Source organism: Triticum dicoccoides, chromosome 3A (genome assembly GCF_002162155.2).
Source record: "Triticum dicoccoides isolate Atlit2015 ecotype Zavitan chromosome 3A, WEW_v2.0, whole genome shotgun sequence".
In the NCBI taxonomy this organism is placed as follows: Eukaryota; Viridiplantae; Streptophyta; class Magnoliopsida; order Poales; family Poaceae; genus Triticum; species Triticum dicoccoides.
In genome coordinates this window covers 137,210,527-137,223,990 of record NC_041384.1, presented here as the reverse complement: position 1 = coordinate 137,223,990, position 13,464 = coordinate 137,210,527, and the positions used below count along the sequence as shown (strand labels likewise).

General features: G+C 47.7%; 1 protein-coding gene across 1 annotated transcript; it reads left to right on the top strand.

Moving 5' to 3' along the window:
• The first annotated feature begins 8,039 nt into the window (after positions 1 to 8,039).
• Positions 8,040 to 12,987, top strand: LOC119267601 (D-3-phosphoglycerate dehydrogenase 3, chloroplastic-like). Its single transcript, XM_037549020.1, has 5 exons — positions 8,040 to 8,769; positions 11,118 to 11,494; positions 11,589 to 11,699; positions 11,798 to 11,893; positions 11,988 to 12,987. The coding sequence occupies exons 1-5, from the start codon at positions 8,166 to 8,168 to the stop codon at positions 12,660 to 12,662; spliced, it is 1,863 nt and encodes a 620-aa protein (XP_037404917.1). The 5' UTR covers positions 8,040 to 8,165; the 3' UTR covers positions 12,663 to 12,987.
• Positions 12,988 to 13,464: the final 477 nt, after the last annotated feature.

Below are 13,464 nucleotides of genomic sequence, written 5' to 3'. Positions count from 1 at the left end.
CGTATTCAGAGGGTTAAGAATTTTCATCCATTTTCAACCAATTTTGGTGAGAACATATGTTTGGATCACATCGTAGATCAACGACTGCGAACATTTCCGTAGGTGTGTGCCCCTGCGAATTTACGTCTGCTAAAAATGCAAAGCGATACTTTTGTTCATATTTTACACCATATCCATATGGAAGTAGCCTGACAATTCCTATGAAAGAGATGAGTGGAATCAGATTCTCCTCCTTCTATCCCTAGAACTAAACGCAGGAACAGAACCAACCCATGCCATTTTCTATCTTCAACCAAACACAAGAACGGAACCGACCGATTCCTCGGAAATGGAACCATGACATTCCATGAATTTTGGTCCTCAAACCAAATACACCCTTAAGGCATATTTTACGGTTTTGAAGCTACAGGGTGTGCTGCAAGATTTATTTAGAAAGTCAGGGGAACTGGGCCTCACGGTGTAATTTGGGGGGGGGGGGGTTGATCTGGAAGTAGATGTTCGCACATGAACACGTCCCTGTGTATTCTCAATGCCGGGGATGATGCACTGCAGCTCATGTTGAAGGAGACCTAACGAGAAGCACGGTATGCAAGCAATCCAACGGGCGCTTTTGTAGACCCGAAACCTCACACGCCCAAGAGAGGCCCAGTCAGGGCGCGCGGCGGATATAGGCTGCCCTAGGTCGACCTGATCGCCCCTAGGACCTCGAGGTTCACCGTCTGCAACAAGATGAACGAATGAAGAACGAGGAAGAAGAAGAATAAGGGAGAAGGTAAAAGGTAAAAAAGGCATAGATCGATTTGTCGATTGTGTGTTGCTCAATCGGTCGTCACCTCTCATCTATTTATGAGGCGGATGGACTTCCCGTACAAGGAAATGACTGAAAATTTCATCCAAAACATAAAAAACCCTAATCTAACTCGGACAAGAATCTTTGGCAATTTTTCGGATCCATTCTGAGCCTCCGAGTGGTTTGGTCCGGTCTCACCGAGTGAACATGGCCAACCTTAAGAGTAACTCTAGCAGACCCCGCAAAAGCCCCCGATCCCGCAAAATAACCGCCAAAATGTGGGTGGGGGCTGGAAAGCATGCCCAACCAGACCCCGCATCCCGCCCCGGCCCGCAAAAAAATTTAGGAGGCGCGGCAAATTTCCGGCCCAACCCGGGAAAACGCGGGTTTCCCCCTCGCGGCTGCGGTGCCCTGCATCATAGAGAAGCAGTTGGCGGGAGGGACATTTCAGCCCGCGCTCTTTTCGCCCTTCCTTCCGCCGCCGCCCGCTCGCCGCCGACGATTCCGGCCATATCTACGGGCGGAATCGCTCCGCGGGGCCACCCCACACCCTCCCGTGCCGAGCCGCTGCACCGCCCCTCCGGATCCGGCGAGAAGAGCCGCCCCCCAGTCGCCGCCGCCGCTGGGACCGACCACCGTCGAGCGCACCACCCTCGTCGCCGCCCGGGATCACTCGCCACCGGTTAGTCCCCTTTTTTATGATTTTCGTAAGCTGTGTAGTAGATTGACGTGCCGGCGTGCGTGTAGATGGAGTTGACCCCGTGCGAGAAGTTCCTGCTATCCGATTCGTCCGATTCGGACGACTTGGATGTGGAGACCATGCTTGCGACCTTTCGGCAGCAAACATTGGTCATGGCGCTTGCCGTGAAGGAGCATGAAGACGAGTACCGAAAGAGGAGGCGAGGATCTACTATCGGGCGTCTGTGCATTCCGCGGAATCGCCATCTTGGAAACAAGATGTTGATGCAAGATTATTTTTCGGAGAATCCTACATATCCTGCACACCTCTTCCGCAGAAGGTACCGAATGCGCCGATCCCTTTTTGTGAAAATTATTGAAGCTTGCGAGGCAAATTGCCGGTATTTCACTTAGAGAAGGAATGCCACGGGCTTAAAGGGATTTAGTGCATATCAAAAAATCTCCGCAGCTATGCGGGTGATTGCATATGGCGTCCCGGCTGACTATGCTGATGAGTATCTTCGCATTGGTGAAGATAGCACAATTGAGTTTGTGCGTAGATTTGCGAAAGTGATTGTTCGTGTCTTTGGTCCCGAGTATCTTCGGGCACCAAATGAAGATGGCACAAAGAAATTGATGGCAGCTAATGAGAGGAGAGGTTGGCCTGGGATGCTAGGTAGCATTGATTGTATGCATTGGAATTGGAAAAATTACCCCAAGGCTTGGCAAGGAATGTATTGTGGCAAGTCTCGTGATGCAACAATTGTGCTAGAGGCCGTAGCATCCGATGATTTATGGATTTGGCATTGCTTTTTTGGTATGCCCGGCACACTCAATGATATCAATGTTTTGCAATGCTCTCATTTGTTTGCTAGGCTTGCTACCGGTGATGCTCCTTCTTCCGACTACATTATCAATGGGCATGAATACACAAAGCGGTACTATCTTGCAGATGATATATATCTTTCTTGGTGCACATTTGTCAAGAGCATCAAAGAACCCAAAACAAAAAAATAATGTGAATTTGCAAGGGTGCAAGAGGCACCCCGAAAAGACATTGAAAGAGCATTCGGTGTTCTGCAATCTAGGTTTGCTATTGTCCGAGGTCCTGCTCGTTTTTGGGATAAGAAAACCCTGAAGAACATCATGACTTGGCGTGTTATCCTGCACAATATGATATGACTTGGCGTGTTATCCTGCACAATATGATTCTTAAAGATGAGAAAGGAATGGACTTAGAATTCTTTCATAATAATGTGGGTAGCCGTGTCAAACCAGCTAGAGACCCAAACCGCATTAGAGCTTTTCTTCAGACATACAAGGAGATTGAAAATGCAGACACACACTTTCAACTTCAGGAAGATCTCATTGAGCATCATTGGCAAAGGGCTGGATAGTGACTAATTTTTGTATTCATTTGTATTTGTATTCATGACAAGTTTCGTATTGCATTATTTTAAGTTTGCTACGGTGATTTGAATAATTATTTGTAATACGGATGGTTATTGTTTTATGTTTGATTTGAATAATTCAGTTTGTTTTCAATTGTTGAATTATGTTGGATTTGAGGTTTGCGGGCTGATGATTTGCGACGATGCAGCGGCGCAAAGAGCAGAACCCGCATAGCCGACCGGTAAAAAAGCATATTTCGTGAATATACTTTTTTACAGATCCGTTTGGAGGGTCTGCATCTGTGCCAGCCCGCGCCGGCCCGTAAAAGCTGTTTTGCGCGAACTGCATACACGTTTTGCGGGCCGGCGTTTTGCGGGGTCTGCTAGAGTTGCTCTTATGTACTCTTCTGTGTCCCACTTAGAAATTCCTGAGTGGTTTCACTCGGTCTCATTGAGTACATTGGGTGTCTCATGACAATTTTTTGACATCCATTTGGTCTCACCGAATCAAATCCACTTTGTCTGTCCAAAGAGATTGTGCAGCTTCTGTCCCTAACCTTATTTTGACTCTACATGATGCATACAACCTCGGATTATGATGATTTTTATATCAAAATCGACTGTTTCGACGAGACAAAGATTTTTTGTGTAGCAACTATTTTCATTTGAGGCCATCTTAATTGTGTTTCTAGCCATGCCAAAATCTGATGTCAACATATGCTTCGTTGGATTTATCATATCTTTTACGGTCGAGCTCTGTTTTGGACCACCTTCATATCCATCTTGATCTTCTCAAAGAAGGCTATCCAATGGTGACTTCCAACCATAATTTTGGTGTCATCTTGCTATACCATCAAGCTTCTCTTCACGATTGTGTCACTTTTGAGCATCAACACATGCCCCCTGTTTTTTGGCAAAGCTAGCTTGCCAAAAACTAACTTTCACCGAGTCCGTTCTAAGGACTATACCAACACTTCATTGGCCATTTTGTATGCTTAGGATGATAAGTATATATCGGCCATTGCATTCTTAAACTTTCTTGATGCAAACTTTGGTGGAACTTCCTCAATTCCTTGCTTAGTTTTCATCCAAGCGCTTGAAAAGAACACCATCAACAATTCGACAATAAAATTTTCATATACAATTGTGCATCTCAAAGCCATCTGTATTGTCCACTCTTTTGCTAGTATCTTGGATATAATTAACAATGAACTTTCCTCAATCCCTACTTTCGCTTGCCAAAAAATTCATTAGCGGCCAAAGCAGTGGGATCCAGTTCGGCCTTACCTTTGTCGGTGACACTAACCATCGGCTATTGATACATATGCAATACACCATTATCAATATGATAGCCGGATGCTTGTTGTGCTAACTCATTTGCTCGCCAATTGTCATGTCTAGACATATGAGCCATATTAAAGCATCCCAAGGTGAATATTACATCTAGGCATTCCTCAAGATAAATTATAACGAATCACCGGAAGCCTCAATATGTGTAGCACCTATAACAACCAAAAGCCCCAAACCGAATAATATGCATATTCGGCTTTGATTATTTATGCAAAAATATTTTGAGCGGCATGAGGATTCACAAAATAGAACCACAAGGAGATATATATAAATAACACCGACACCTTGACCATTGGTATGAATTGAACCATCAAAATATAATCTCCATGGTACTAGAGAGACCATGTGAATATAAATATTATGCATGACCTCTGTCCAATGCTCAGCAATAAAACTAACAATGATTTGGCTTTTCATACATAATAAATTAATGAGCCAAATCATATCCAGCCAAAGCATAAGCGCACTCACCAGTTCTACAACTATGAATTGGTCTATGCAACATATATTGAATGGATCAATTATAATGTCTCAACTCCACGTAAGCAATATTGATATAAGCATATTTTTAAATGAATGCATACCTTGTCTCGGTCTCTAATTAAACTAAGTATGATGTTAGAATACCACACCTGTCATGCTTAGATATATTCTTTGGGCGATAGATAAATATCGGCCATTACCACAAGGTTCATGTAAACTTCATCCACCAAAGCATGTATATCCAAAATAAACAAATGAAATAACAAACCAAATATTTAGATCCTTTGAATCAGCAATAAAAAATGTAGCTAATCAAATGTATAGTGATTTGGTAATACCCTTTCATGACCTAGGAAATTGTATTGCATCCATGGATCAAAATAAGCCAATGGGGGATAACCAATCATACCTGGTGATGAATTACATGGCATATGCATCAATGACATGGTTGAAGAATATGGATGATGTGATAACCGAAGATTCTGGTGGTTAGATGTAAACCTTATGTTAGTTGTTCATAGTTTTCACTATTTTCCTGCCTTCGCTGCACTTCTTGCAATACAAGCTTGCACATTATTCTTGTTTAGAGTACTTCCTTTGGGAACCCATGACATGTTCCTCTTTTCAAGTTCTTGTGCACTACGCTTTTGCAATTTCTTATTTTGCCAATACGATAAGCCGAGCGGGCACCTCGACTGTGATTCCATTTTGGACAAGGGTCTCTCTTTCTTGGCCTTATGCGCTCCCAACTTCTTTTCTTCAGGTTTGGCATTTTGGATTTTGAACAATTGATTGCGTCATCTCATTGCTTTTAGTAGCCAATGTCAACACCTTAATTGTTTATTTGCCATTTGAAATCAAATCCGAAGTGGCACACTTACGACAATCTTCTTTGATGCGATATACTTGTTTGACCGGCTCTTTCTTCTCTCTTGAGCTCCGGACCGATTTCTTATGATTGAAATGGTCTTTGACATGTGATTGTTCATCAAATGTTGATCTTCTTGGAGCTAGATATCGGTTGTGAGACGGTCTAAAATAAGATGTAGAATGTGCCCTCGTATCATACTTGTCCCATGATGGATATAACAAATAAATTACCCCTCTTCATTGGTCTCTCAAGATTTGTTATATGGATTTTTCTAATGGATGCACTGACAGCAAAGTTATGGCCAAATATGAGAATAGGCAAATTATTTCCTAGACATACCTCTTCAAATATATTGGGAGAGCATAATGGTGGTGTTACTTGAACAATATCTTGCTTTGCCTTTGGATGACTCCCCAACACCTTGCAGTCCTCTTTTTCTTGATTCTGTGCATCACTACTTCGAAGATCTTTGTCAATCAAACTTTGTTCAGCTACTTGCTCTCGTCCTTTAGGCTCATCAATTTCTATGGGACGAAACTCATAGGGCAGGAAGTAGGTTCACTTTAGAAAAATCAAACACGGTTGTTTTGCCATACTTGCCATGCTCTTTCATAATGATACTTGCCTTTTTGGATATGATGGATTCAAAACACACACTAGTTGATTCAGCCATTTCAATTGTACACTTTCACTCTTCAAATCGTCATTCTTTTTTGCTTTTACCAATTGGCAAGACTTCTTTTCTTTGAGCCAATTCTTTTTCTATTTGTTCTTGACGGCGAGAGGCAAAATAAGTTTAAAGTTTTTTCTTAATTTCAGCCCACTCCGAATATGATTGCCCCCAATCAAAACGGTGAGTTAGCGCCTCTGCCACTTTAGTAGTCATCTTCTCCTTTGGCCTAAGCAGCCCGAGCTCCTTGACAATGCGAAGAGAAGCTCAGTGAGCCACTGTGGCCTTGGACGCGATCGCAGCCTGGCGCGCGTTGTGGCGACGGGGACCGAGGCAGCACACGACTTGGGCAGGACTGTGGGGTGTTGGGGAGGCGCGTTGGCGAAGACTAGAGTCGGGATGTCTCGAAAGAGGCGGCGGGGCTAGATGCTCTCCTCGTCGCCGACGGTTTCTAGCTGGCAGACCTGGCGGGTGACCGCGCCTAGTTGGACCTCCATGGTGCATGCGGGTGGTGGGGCTTGGCGGTGGAAATTGACTGGGCTCGCCCGTGGGCCAGAGAGCATGGGGCCAAACACATCCAGCTGGTCTTCGGGACCCACACTTTCCTTCTGCTCACTGTTGATGAAGTCCAGCGGGGCTGCGACCGCAGCATTAGCCGCTGCCTGCAGCTCGTTGGCCATGCAGTCTACCGCGGCCTAGGTTGCCAATGGCTTCTTGGCGGCGGCGAAGAACGCCTCCACCGAATCGCCGCGGGGATCGGAGTTGTCTTATGTGGCCGCCTGTGGTAGCGCTACAAGGGGGCGGTAGAGTTTGCTGACTTGACGGCTCACCATCCGGAGCATTTATTCATTATCTTCAGCCAGCCGGCGGACCACGTCAACGCTGCCAGGCGCAGGTCCATTCCGAGTCGATGGCGCCGTCTTCAACATTGCGTCGTGGCATGAGCATGACCATGCGGGCTTCGGCAACTTCAACCTCCACGCCAGGGTCGTCATCGAGAAGGTGCAGATGCAGTACTGGTCCCTGAAAGGCGTGGTCTCCTTCGCGACAAGGTGCGCGTGGACTTTCTCGACAGAACGCTCGAGCGTGGCGACACCAAGACTTTTGTCTGCTGGCTCTGGGCATGGGATGTCGCCCACATTCCCACCAAGCACATGCTATGGGTGCTGCCGCGCGGTGCTGGAAGGTGAAGGAGATGCAGGGCTTCTTGGCACCCAACCGCCGGGTGGCGCCGCCGCCCGGAGCAACGCGGTACGGCATGCTCATCCATGTGGATCGAGTCGAAGTTTGGTCCCTTCCTTCACGGACTTTCTGCTGACTTCGTCAATTGCTTTTTATCGCTTAATAGAAGGGAATTTTTCTCAGAGACTTTTTGTTCTGTGATGTATTTAAGGCTCTGTTGATCAGTTTAGCAACCCTAGTTTAAGTACTAGCATCCCACCCCAACGTTCTTGTACTTCAAAATACTCTCCCCGCTTGCTGCTTGCCTCAGCCAGACATGGCTTCATCGCTCTCGGGGCAGAGCGGCTTGCCGTCTTCCAACTCCGACGAGGGCGATGCGCCATCCCCCCACGTGATCCCTGGCACGTGGACGATGGAGGTTTATACAATCTGGAGCCATCTGTGTTGCAGAGGGCTTGCTTTGGGGGTACTTCTCCACTTTTGAGCTTTGTTTCCTGGTGTGTTCCTCTCATGTCTTAATCCATGTATTGCATTTCCAGGGCCCCCAAGCAATAATTTCCGGCCCCATCCACCCGTCAAAATTTATTTCCCCAAAATAACCTCCACCAACTTCCCCATACCCTCGCGTTAACCAGCCAATCGTTGCTCCTCCTACTTTGCCTCAACAGAGAAAAGACCAGTCTTGTTCCTCCGCCTCCCTCTCTTCCGGTAACCAGATATCACCGGCGTGAGGCACGAGCCTGATTGAACATGTCCGCCTCACGCGCCCTCCTCTCGAGCCCGCACGGGGTTGCGAGCCGGACCTTCACGAGAGCGGCGCCGGCCCGCCTCGCCGCGCCCTCGATCCCGTTCGCGCGCTCCGGCGCTCTCCGCGCCCGGAGCGCGATCCTGTCGTCGCCGGCGGCCACTGTGCCGGTGACCTCTGCTGAGCCGAAGCGCCGGATCTCGCACTCCGTGTCGGACTCGGCGCCGCTGGCGAAGCCTGCGGTCCTCGTGGCGGAGAAGCTGGGCGAGGCCGGGCTGGAGGTGCTGCGTCAGTTCGCGGACGTGGAGTGCGCGTACGGCATGTCCCCCGCCGAGCTCCTGGCCAAGGTGGCGCAGTTCGACGCGCTCATCGTGCGGAGCGGCACCAAGGTGACGAGGGGGGTGCTGGAGGCGGGGCGCGGGCGGCTGCGGGTGGTCGGCCGGGCCGGCGTCGGGATAGACAACGTGGACCTGCAGGCGGCGACGGAGGCGGGGTGCCTCGTCGTGAACGCCCCCACGGCCAACACCGTCGCCGCGGCGGAGCATGGCATCGCGCTGCTCGCCTGCATGGCCCGCAACGTCTCGCAGGCGGACGCCGCGCTCAAGGCCGGTGAGTGACCGATCGCTTCATTTGTGATGGTGTTTAGTTACGTCCGTTTTAGTTGCCATTGTTCCAGATTTTAGCACTATTTTTGACATCGACGTCCGATTCTGAAGGAGGGCGGCAGATTAACACCACAAATAATCTTTGGCGCTCACTCCTCCTCAGAATAGGAACACGTGATTAAATTTCCAATTTGGTGGTGTCACTTTAGTGGTGTTGGGTGCGAGAGAAAGGTAAATTTAGACTTTACATGGACATATTGTATCTAAGACGGACACCTTTCAATACTTAGGATCAATGCTAGTAGTAGAAAGCAACGGTTGTCGTATCAAAGAGGGTAATAGCCGGCGAACCAAAGCGGAGGTGGATGAAGCGGCATGCTATAAAAAAGTAACCACTAAAGCTCAAAAGTAAATTCTGCATGACGGCGATTGAATCTCTCCGTTGGAGCCTATGTTAAATTATTGCGTCCTATGAACACCGCCACGTCGCTAGGACCCGCATTTTTCTAGGCTGGCACCACCAAAGAAGCCGTCGTGACCACAGGCTTGCGTACGTGTCTTGATCCATGAAATAATTGTCCCTTGCTACCTTCTCTCTTTTTCTGTCAGCTCATACAGTGGAAATTAGATTTGCTGTTTTCTGATATAAGGGTAGTGATCAGTCAAGTAAAAACCACACAAGCTAGTAGTACGTATGATCAATTGAGGTTTGCTCGTGTGCTTGCTTTGGGATTATAGTATTTTGCTCTTCGCTTTACTAGCCAGCAATGATTGAGCCGACGATATTCAGGATAGGTTTTCTTCGAAAAATCAGCCTTCGACTTGTGAACATAAAAAATGCCCCATTAGCAAGTTATAATATTTAATAAAATTACCATAGAACGACTGTTCTACGGTTTCAGCTCAAAAAAAAGCAGATCAATTGTCAGGGTGACTCCACGAGAGCATTAATCTCTAGTTTGATTTCCTTTTAATCACTTTGTAATAGCTGTATGCACTCAAATCCAAAAATAAACAAATGTACCTCCCTCTTTGTGTTGAAAACGGAGGAAAAGTACACACGCATGACCCCCATAACCCAACTGTATCAGTATGATGAACCGTTACAACGGAAAATGAACAATGTATTTGGTAAGAGCCTTCAGATGACATTTTGGTTGTGATATCGACGACCTGCTTGCCGTGGGTGATTGATTGAGTACAGTATATTGCATCTTTTGTGTGTCTCTGAAGTCTGTTTGAAGATCATGACAGCTTACCAGTGTAGCCAAAAGGGGTGCATCAAAGCTGTGGGTGAGGAGTCTTTGCTTTCTGGGATTAGTTCAGATAGTAGGAAGTTATGCTTTCAACATCTTTGCGAATCTAAGTGTAATCACACACTGAAGCGTACTAAAGTGAATATGTATGAAAACTATTGAATGTCATGATTGCTACTTAGTAGTACTACTAAATAGCAGCAACGGAAGTGGAATATAATTTTAGATTCTCTGGTCCACTTTCGTTGGGCTTTACCTTTCTCGTGATAAGCGGTTGCAAATTCAGCAGGATGATGCCTTTTTCGTACTGAGGAATCTGTGCAAAACTATTTTGGCAATATGAAACTAATAAAATTTGATGGGTCCCAAGCATGATACCTCAGCTTAGTGGGGAATATGATCCCTGTTCAACTTTAGCATTTTCATCTGCTATGTGGCAAAAATTTAGTGCTACATGTAGAGGCAAAATTGGTCTCTGATATTTTGGAACTTGTTGCTTTCTGGCACTTATGAAGCCAAACAAAATTATGCGTTGTCAAGGAGGAAATTCGATGGATGTAGGCTGCCTTTGTTTTGCCTGCAAAAGTTGCTATATGATCCTATCTAACTATCTAGTAGGTATTTTCAGTTTTTTACCATGAAGTTTTAACGATGAATTCACCTCGCCGTTTAACAACTGGGTCCCCCAAGGGAGGGTGTAACAGAGTGTGGGGAAATCCTGTTGCTAACATTCAAGTGGGCATGAAACTTCAACCCTATACTTTTTCTATTCCTACATTTTCAAAACCCTACGAATCAAAGAGGCCCTTAGCAGTGTTTCCAATCTAGATATGTCAAATTGATTATGCTCCTATCTTGCATGTTTACATTGTCGCATAAACTTAACACTTAAATACTTCCTTCGTGGAATTACTTGTCGCTCAAACGGATGTATCTAGACATATTGTAGTGCTAGATCATCTGTTTGAGCGACGAGTAATTCGGGATGGAGGGAGTAACTTTTAATCACGGAATACAAAAGCAAAAAAATTCCACAGGTGATGCGAGTGAACTCGTTCATTCTTACTAATAAAAGTATTGAACTGATTTCCCACAGGCAAATGGCAAAGAGCCAAGTACGTTGGAGTTTCCCTAGTTGGAAAGACTCTTGCCATCATGGGCTTTGGAAAGGTTGGCTCAGAGGTGGCAAGGCGAGCGAAAGGGCTAGGGATGCATGTGATTGCCCATGACCCCTATGCCCCGGCCGATAAGGCCCGTGCCATTGGAGCAGAGCTGGTGTCCTTCGAGGAGGCCATCGCCAAGGCAGACTTCATCTCCCTCCACATGCCGCTCACCCCGGCGACATCCAAGGTCTTCAACGACGAATCCTTCGGGAAGATGAAGACCGGCGTGCGGATCGTCAATGTGGCCAGGGGCGGAGTGATCGATGAGGATGCTCTGGTCAGGGCACTGGACTCCGGTAAAGTTGCTCAGGTGATTCGAAGCTTCCTCTTCTCAGCTTTCTTCTGGCTCGCCGGTGTGGAGATTTCTCTGAAAGGTGGAGGTTTTGTTTGCCAATCTGGATCAGGCAGCTCTTGATGTTTTCACTGTGGAGCCCCCGGCGAAGGACAGCAAGCTGGTTCTTCATGAGAATGTCACTGTCACGCCCCATCTTGGAGCAAGCACAGTGGAGGCGCAGGTCGGCGTCTTGGCTACGATAAATGTTTCAGTGGATGTAATCAAACCACTTGCCGCTCTTTTTGAGGTACCAACGCACCTGAACTTGCCGCATTGCAGGAAGGCGTCGCCATCGAAATTGCTGAAGCCGTCGGCGGCGCACTGAGAGGTGAGCTCGCAGCGACCGCCGTGAATGCTCCCATGGTCCCAGCAGAGGTACGCACGAAGCTTCTTGAGAAGTTGAGATGTCGGTGATAGACTGTGATTATGCGGCAAATCTTTCTTCTGAATCTGTTTCTTCCTTTTACAGGTCATGTCAGAGCTAGCTCCGTATGTTTCCCTGGCGGAGAAGCTGGGGAGGCTGGCAGTGCAGCTCGTCGCCGGGGAGAGCGGCATCAAGGGCGTCAAGGTGGTGTACACCTCAGCCAGGGACCCCGACGACCTCGACACGAGGCTCCTCCGGGCGATGGTCACCAAGGGCATCGTGGAGCCCGTGTCCAGCACCTTCGTCAACCTCGTGAACGCGGACTACACGGCGAAGCAGCGCGGCCTGCGCATCGCCGAGGAGCGGGTCTCCCACGACAACGCCGCCGCCGAGGCGCCGCTGGAGTCCATCCAGGTGCGCCTTTCGCACGTGCAGTCCAGGTTCGCCGGGGCGATCAGCGACGGCGGGGACATCGTCGTGGTCGGCAGGGTCAAGTACGGCGTGCCCCACCTGACCGTCGTCGGGCCCTACGAGGTCGACGTCAGCCTGGAGGGGAACCTGATCCTGTGCCGGCAGGTCGACCAGCCCGGGATGATCGGCAAGGTCGGGAACATCCTCGGGGAGAGGAACGTGAACGTCAGCTTCATGAGCGTCGGCCGCACCTCCCGTGGCAAGCAGGCGATCATGGCCATCGGCGTGGACGAGGAGCCGGACAAGAAGACGCTCGAGAAGATTGGGGCCATCCCGGCCGTCGAGGAGTTTGTGTTCCTCGAGCTATGATGGACGGGGGGCGCTCGCTCCACTCCTCGCTAGAATAAGTGGCATCGCAGCAGCATCATATTGGTTTGATGCCACGCGGAGTGGGGTGAAGTGATCCTTCCACGGCGCCTTGGTTTGGCCTCCGTTTGAATAAGAACGATGTGTGTGTATGGTATATGCTGTGTGTGTCAACCTGTGCGCCTAGCGCTTGTTTATGGAGAGTCGTATCATAGTATTATATTGTTTGGCTAGATATAATTGTTTGTGTGTTGCAAACTTGCAATACAGACACAAATATTTTGTATGTAATGGTGATGATTTACATGTCATTTTATTTCTATTTTTATTTACTTATAAAGACAGCAGGATGCTATAAGCCTATAATAAAGTTGGAGAAAAACAAAGTTACGAATACGAACTTAAGAGGAAGGGAGAGATTTGCGCTGGTTGCCAACCGGTAAACCAGCAAGGGAGAATACACCCAACTGGGAAAACTCCAGGGTAATGATAACCGGTGAACATCACCTGGGAAAAGGATAGCAAGCGAACTTTTTTGTGCACCTTTAATTCGTAAGAGCATCTACAATCGGGCGCACAAATCGGCCCCATACGTTCGGGCAGGCTGTCCGATTACTGTTTGGTCACGATTTTTCAACCTAGATGTCTTTCTCAAACAGGCCTCAAACGTCCGAGCTGACTGACACCTTATATCCAACCCAAATATGGGATGGATATGGGGCGTCTGAACATGTCCGCTATGTCGGATCCGACAGCCCGATCCCATCGTAAATTACACCAATTCCACCCCCTAGACCTGTCGGAT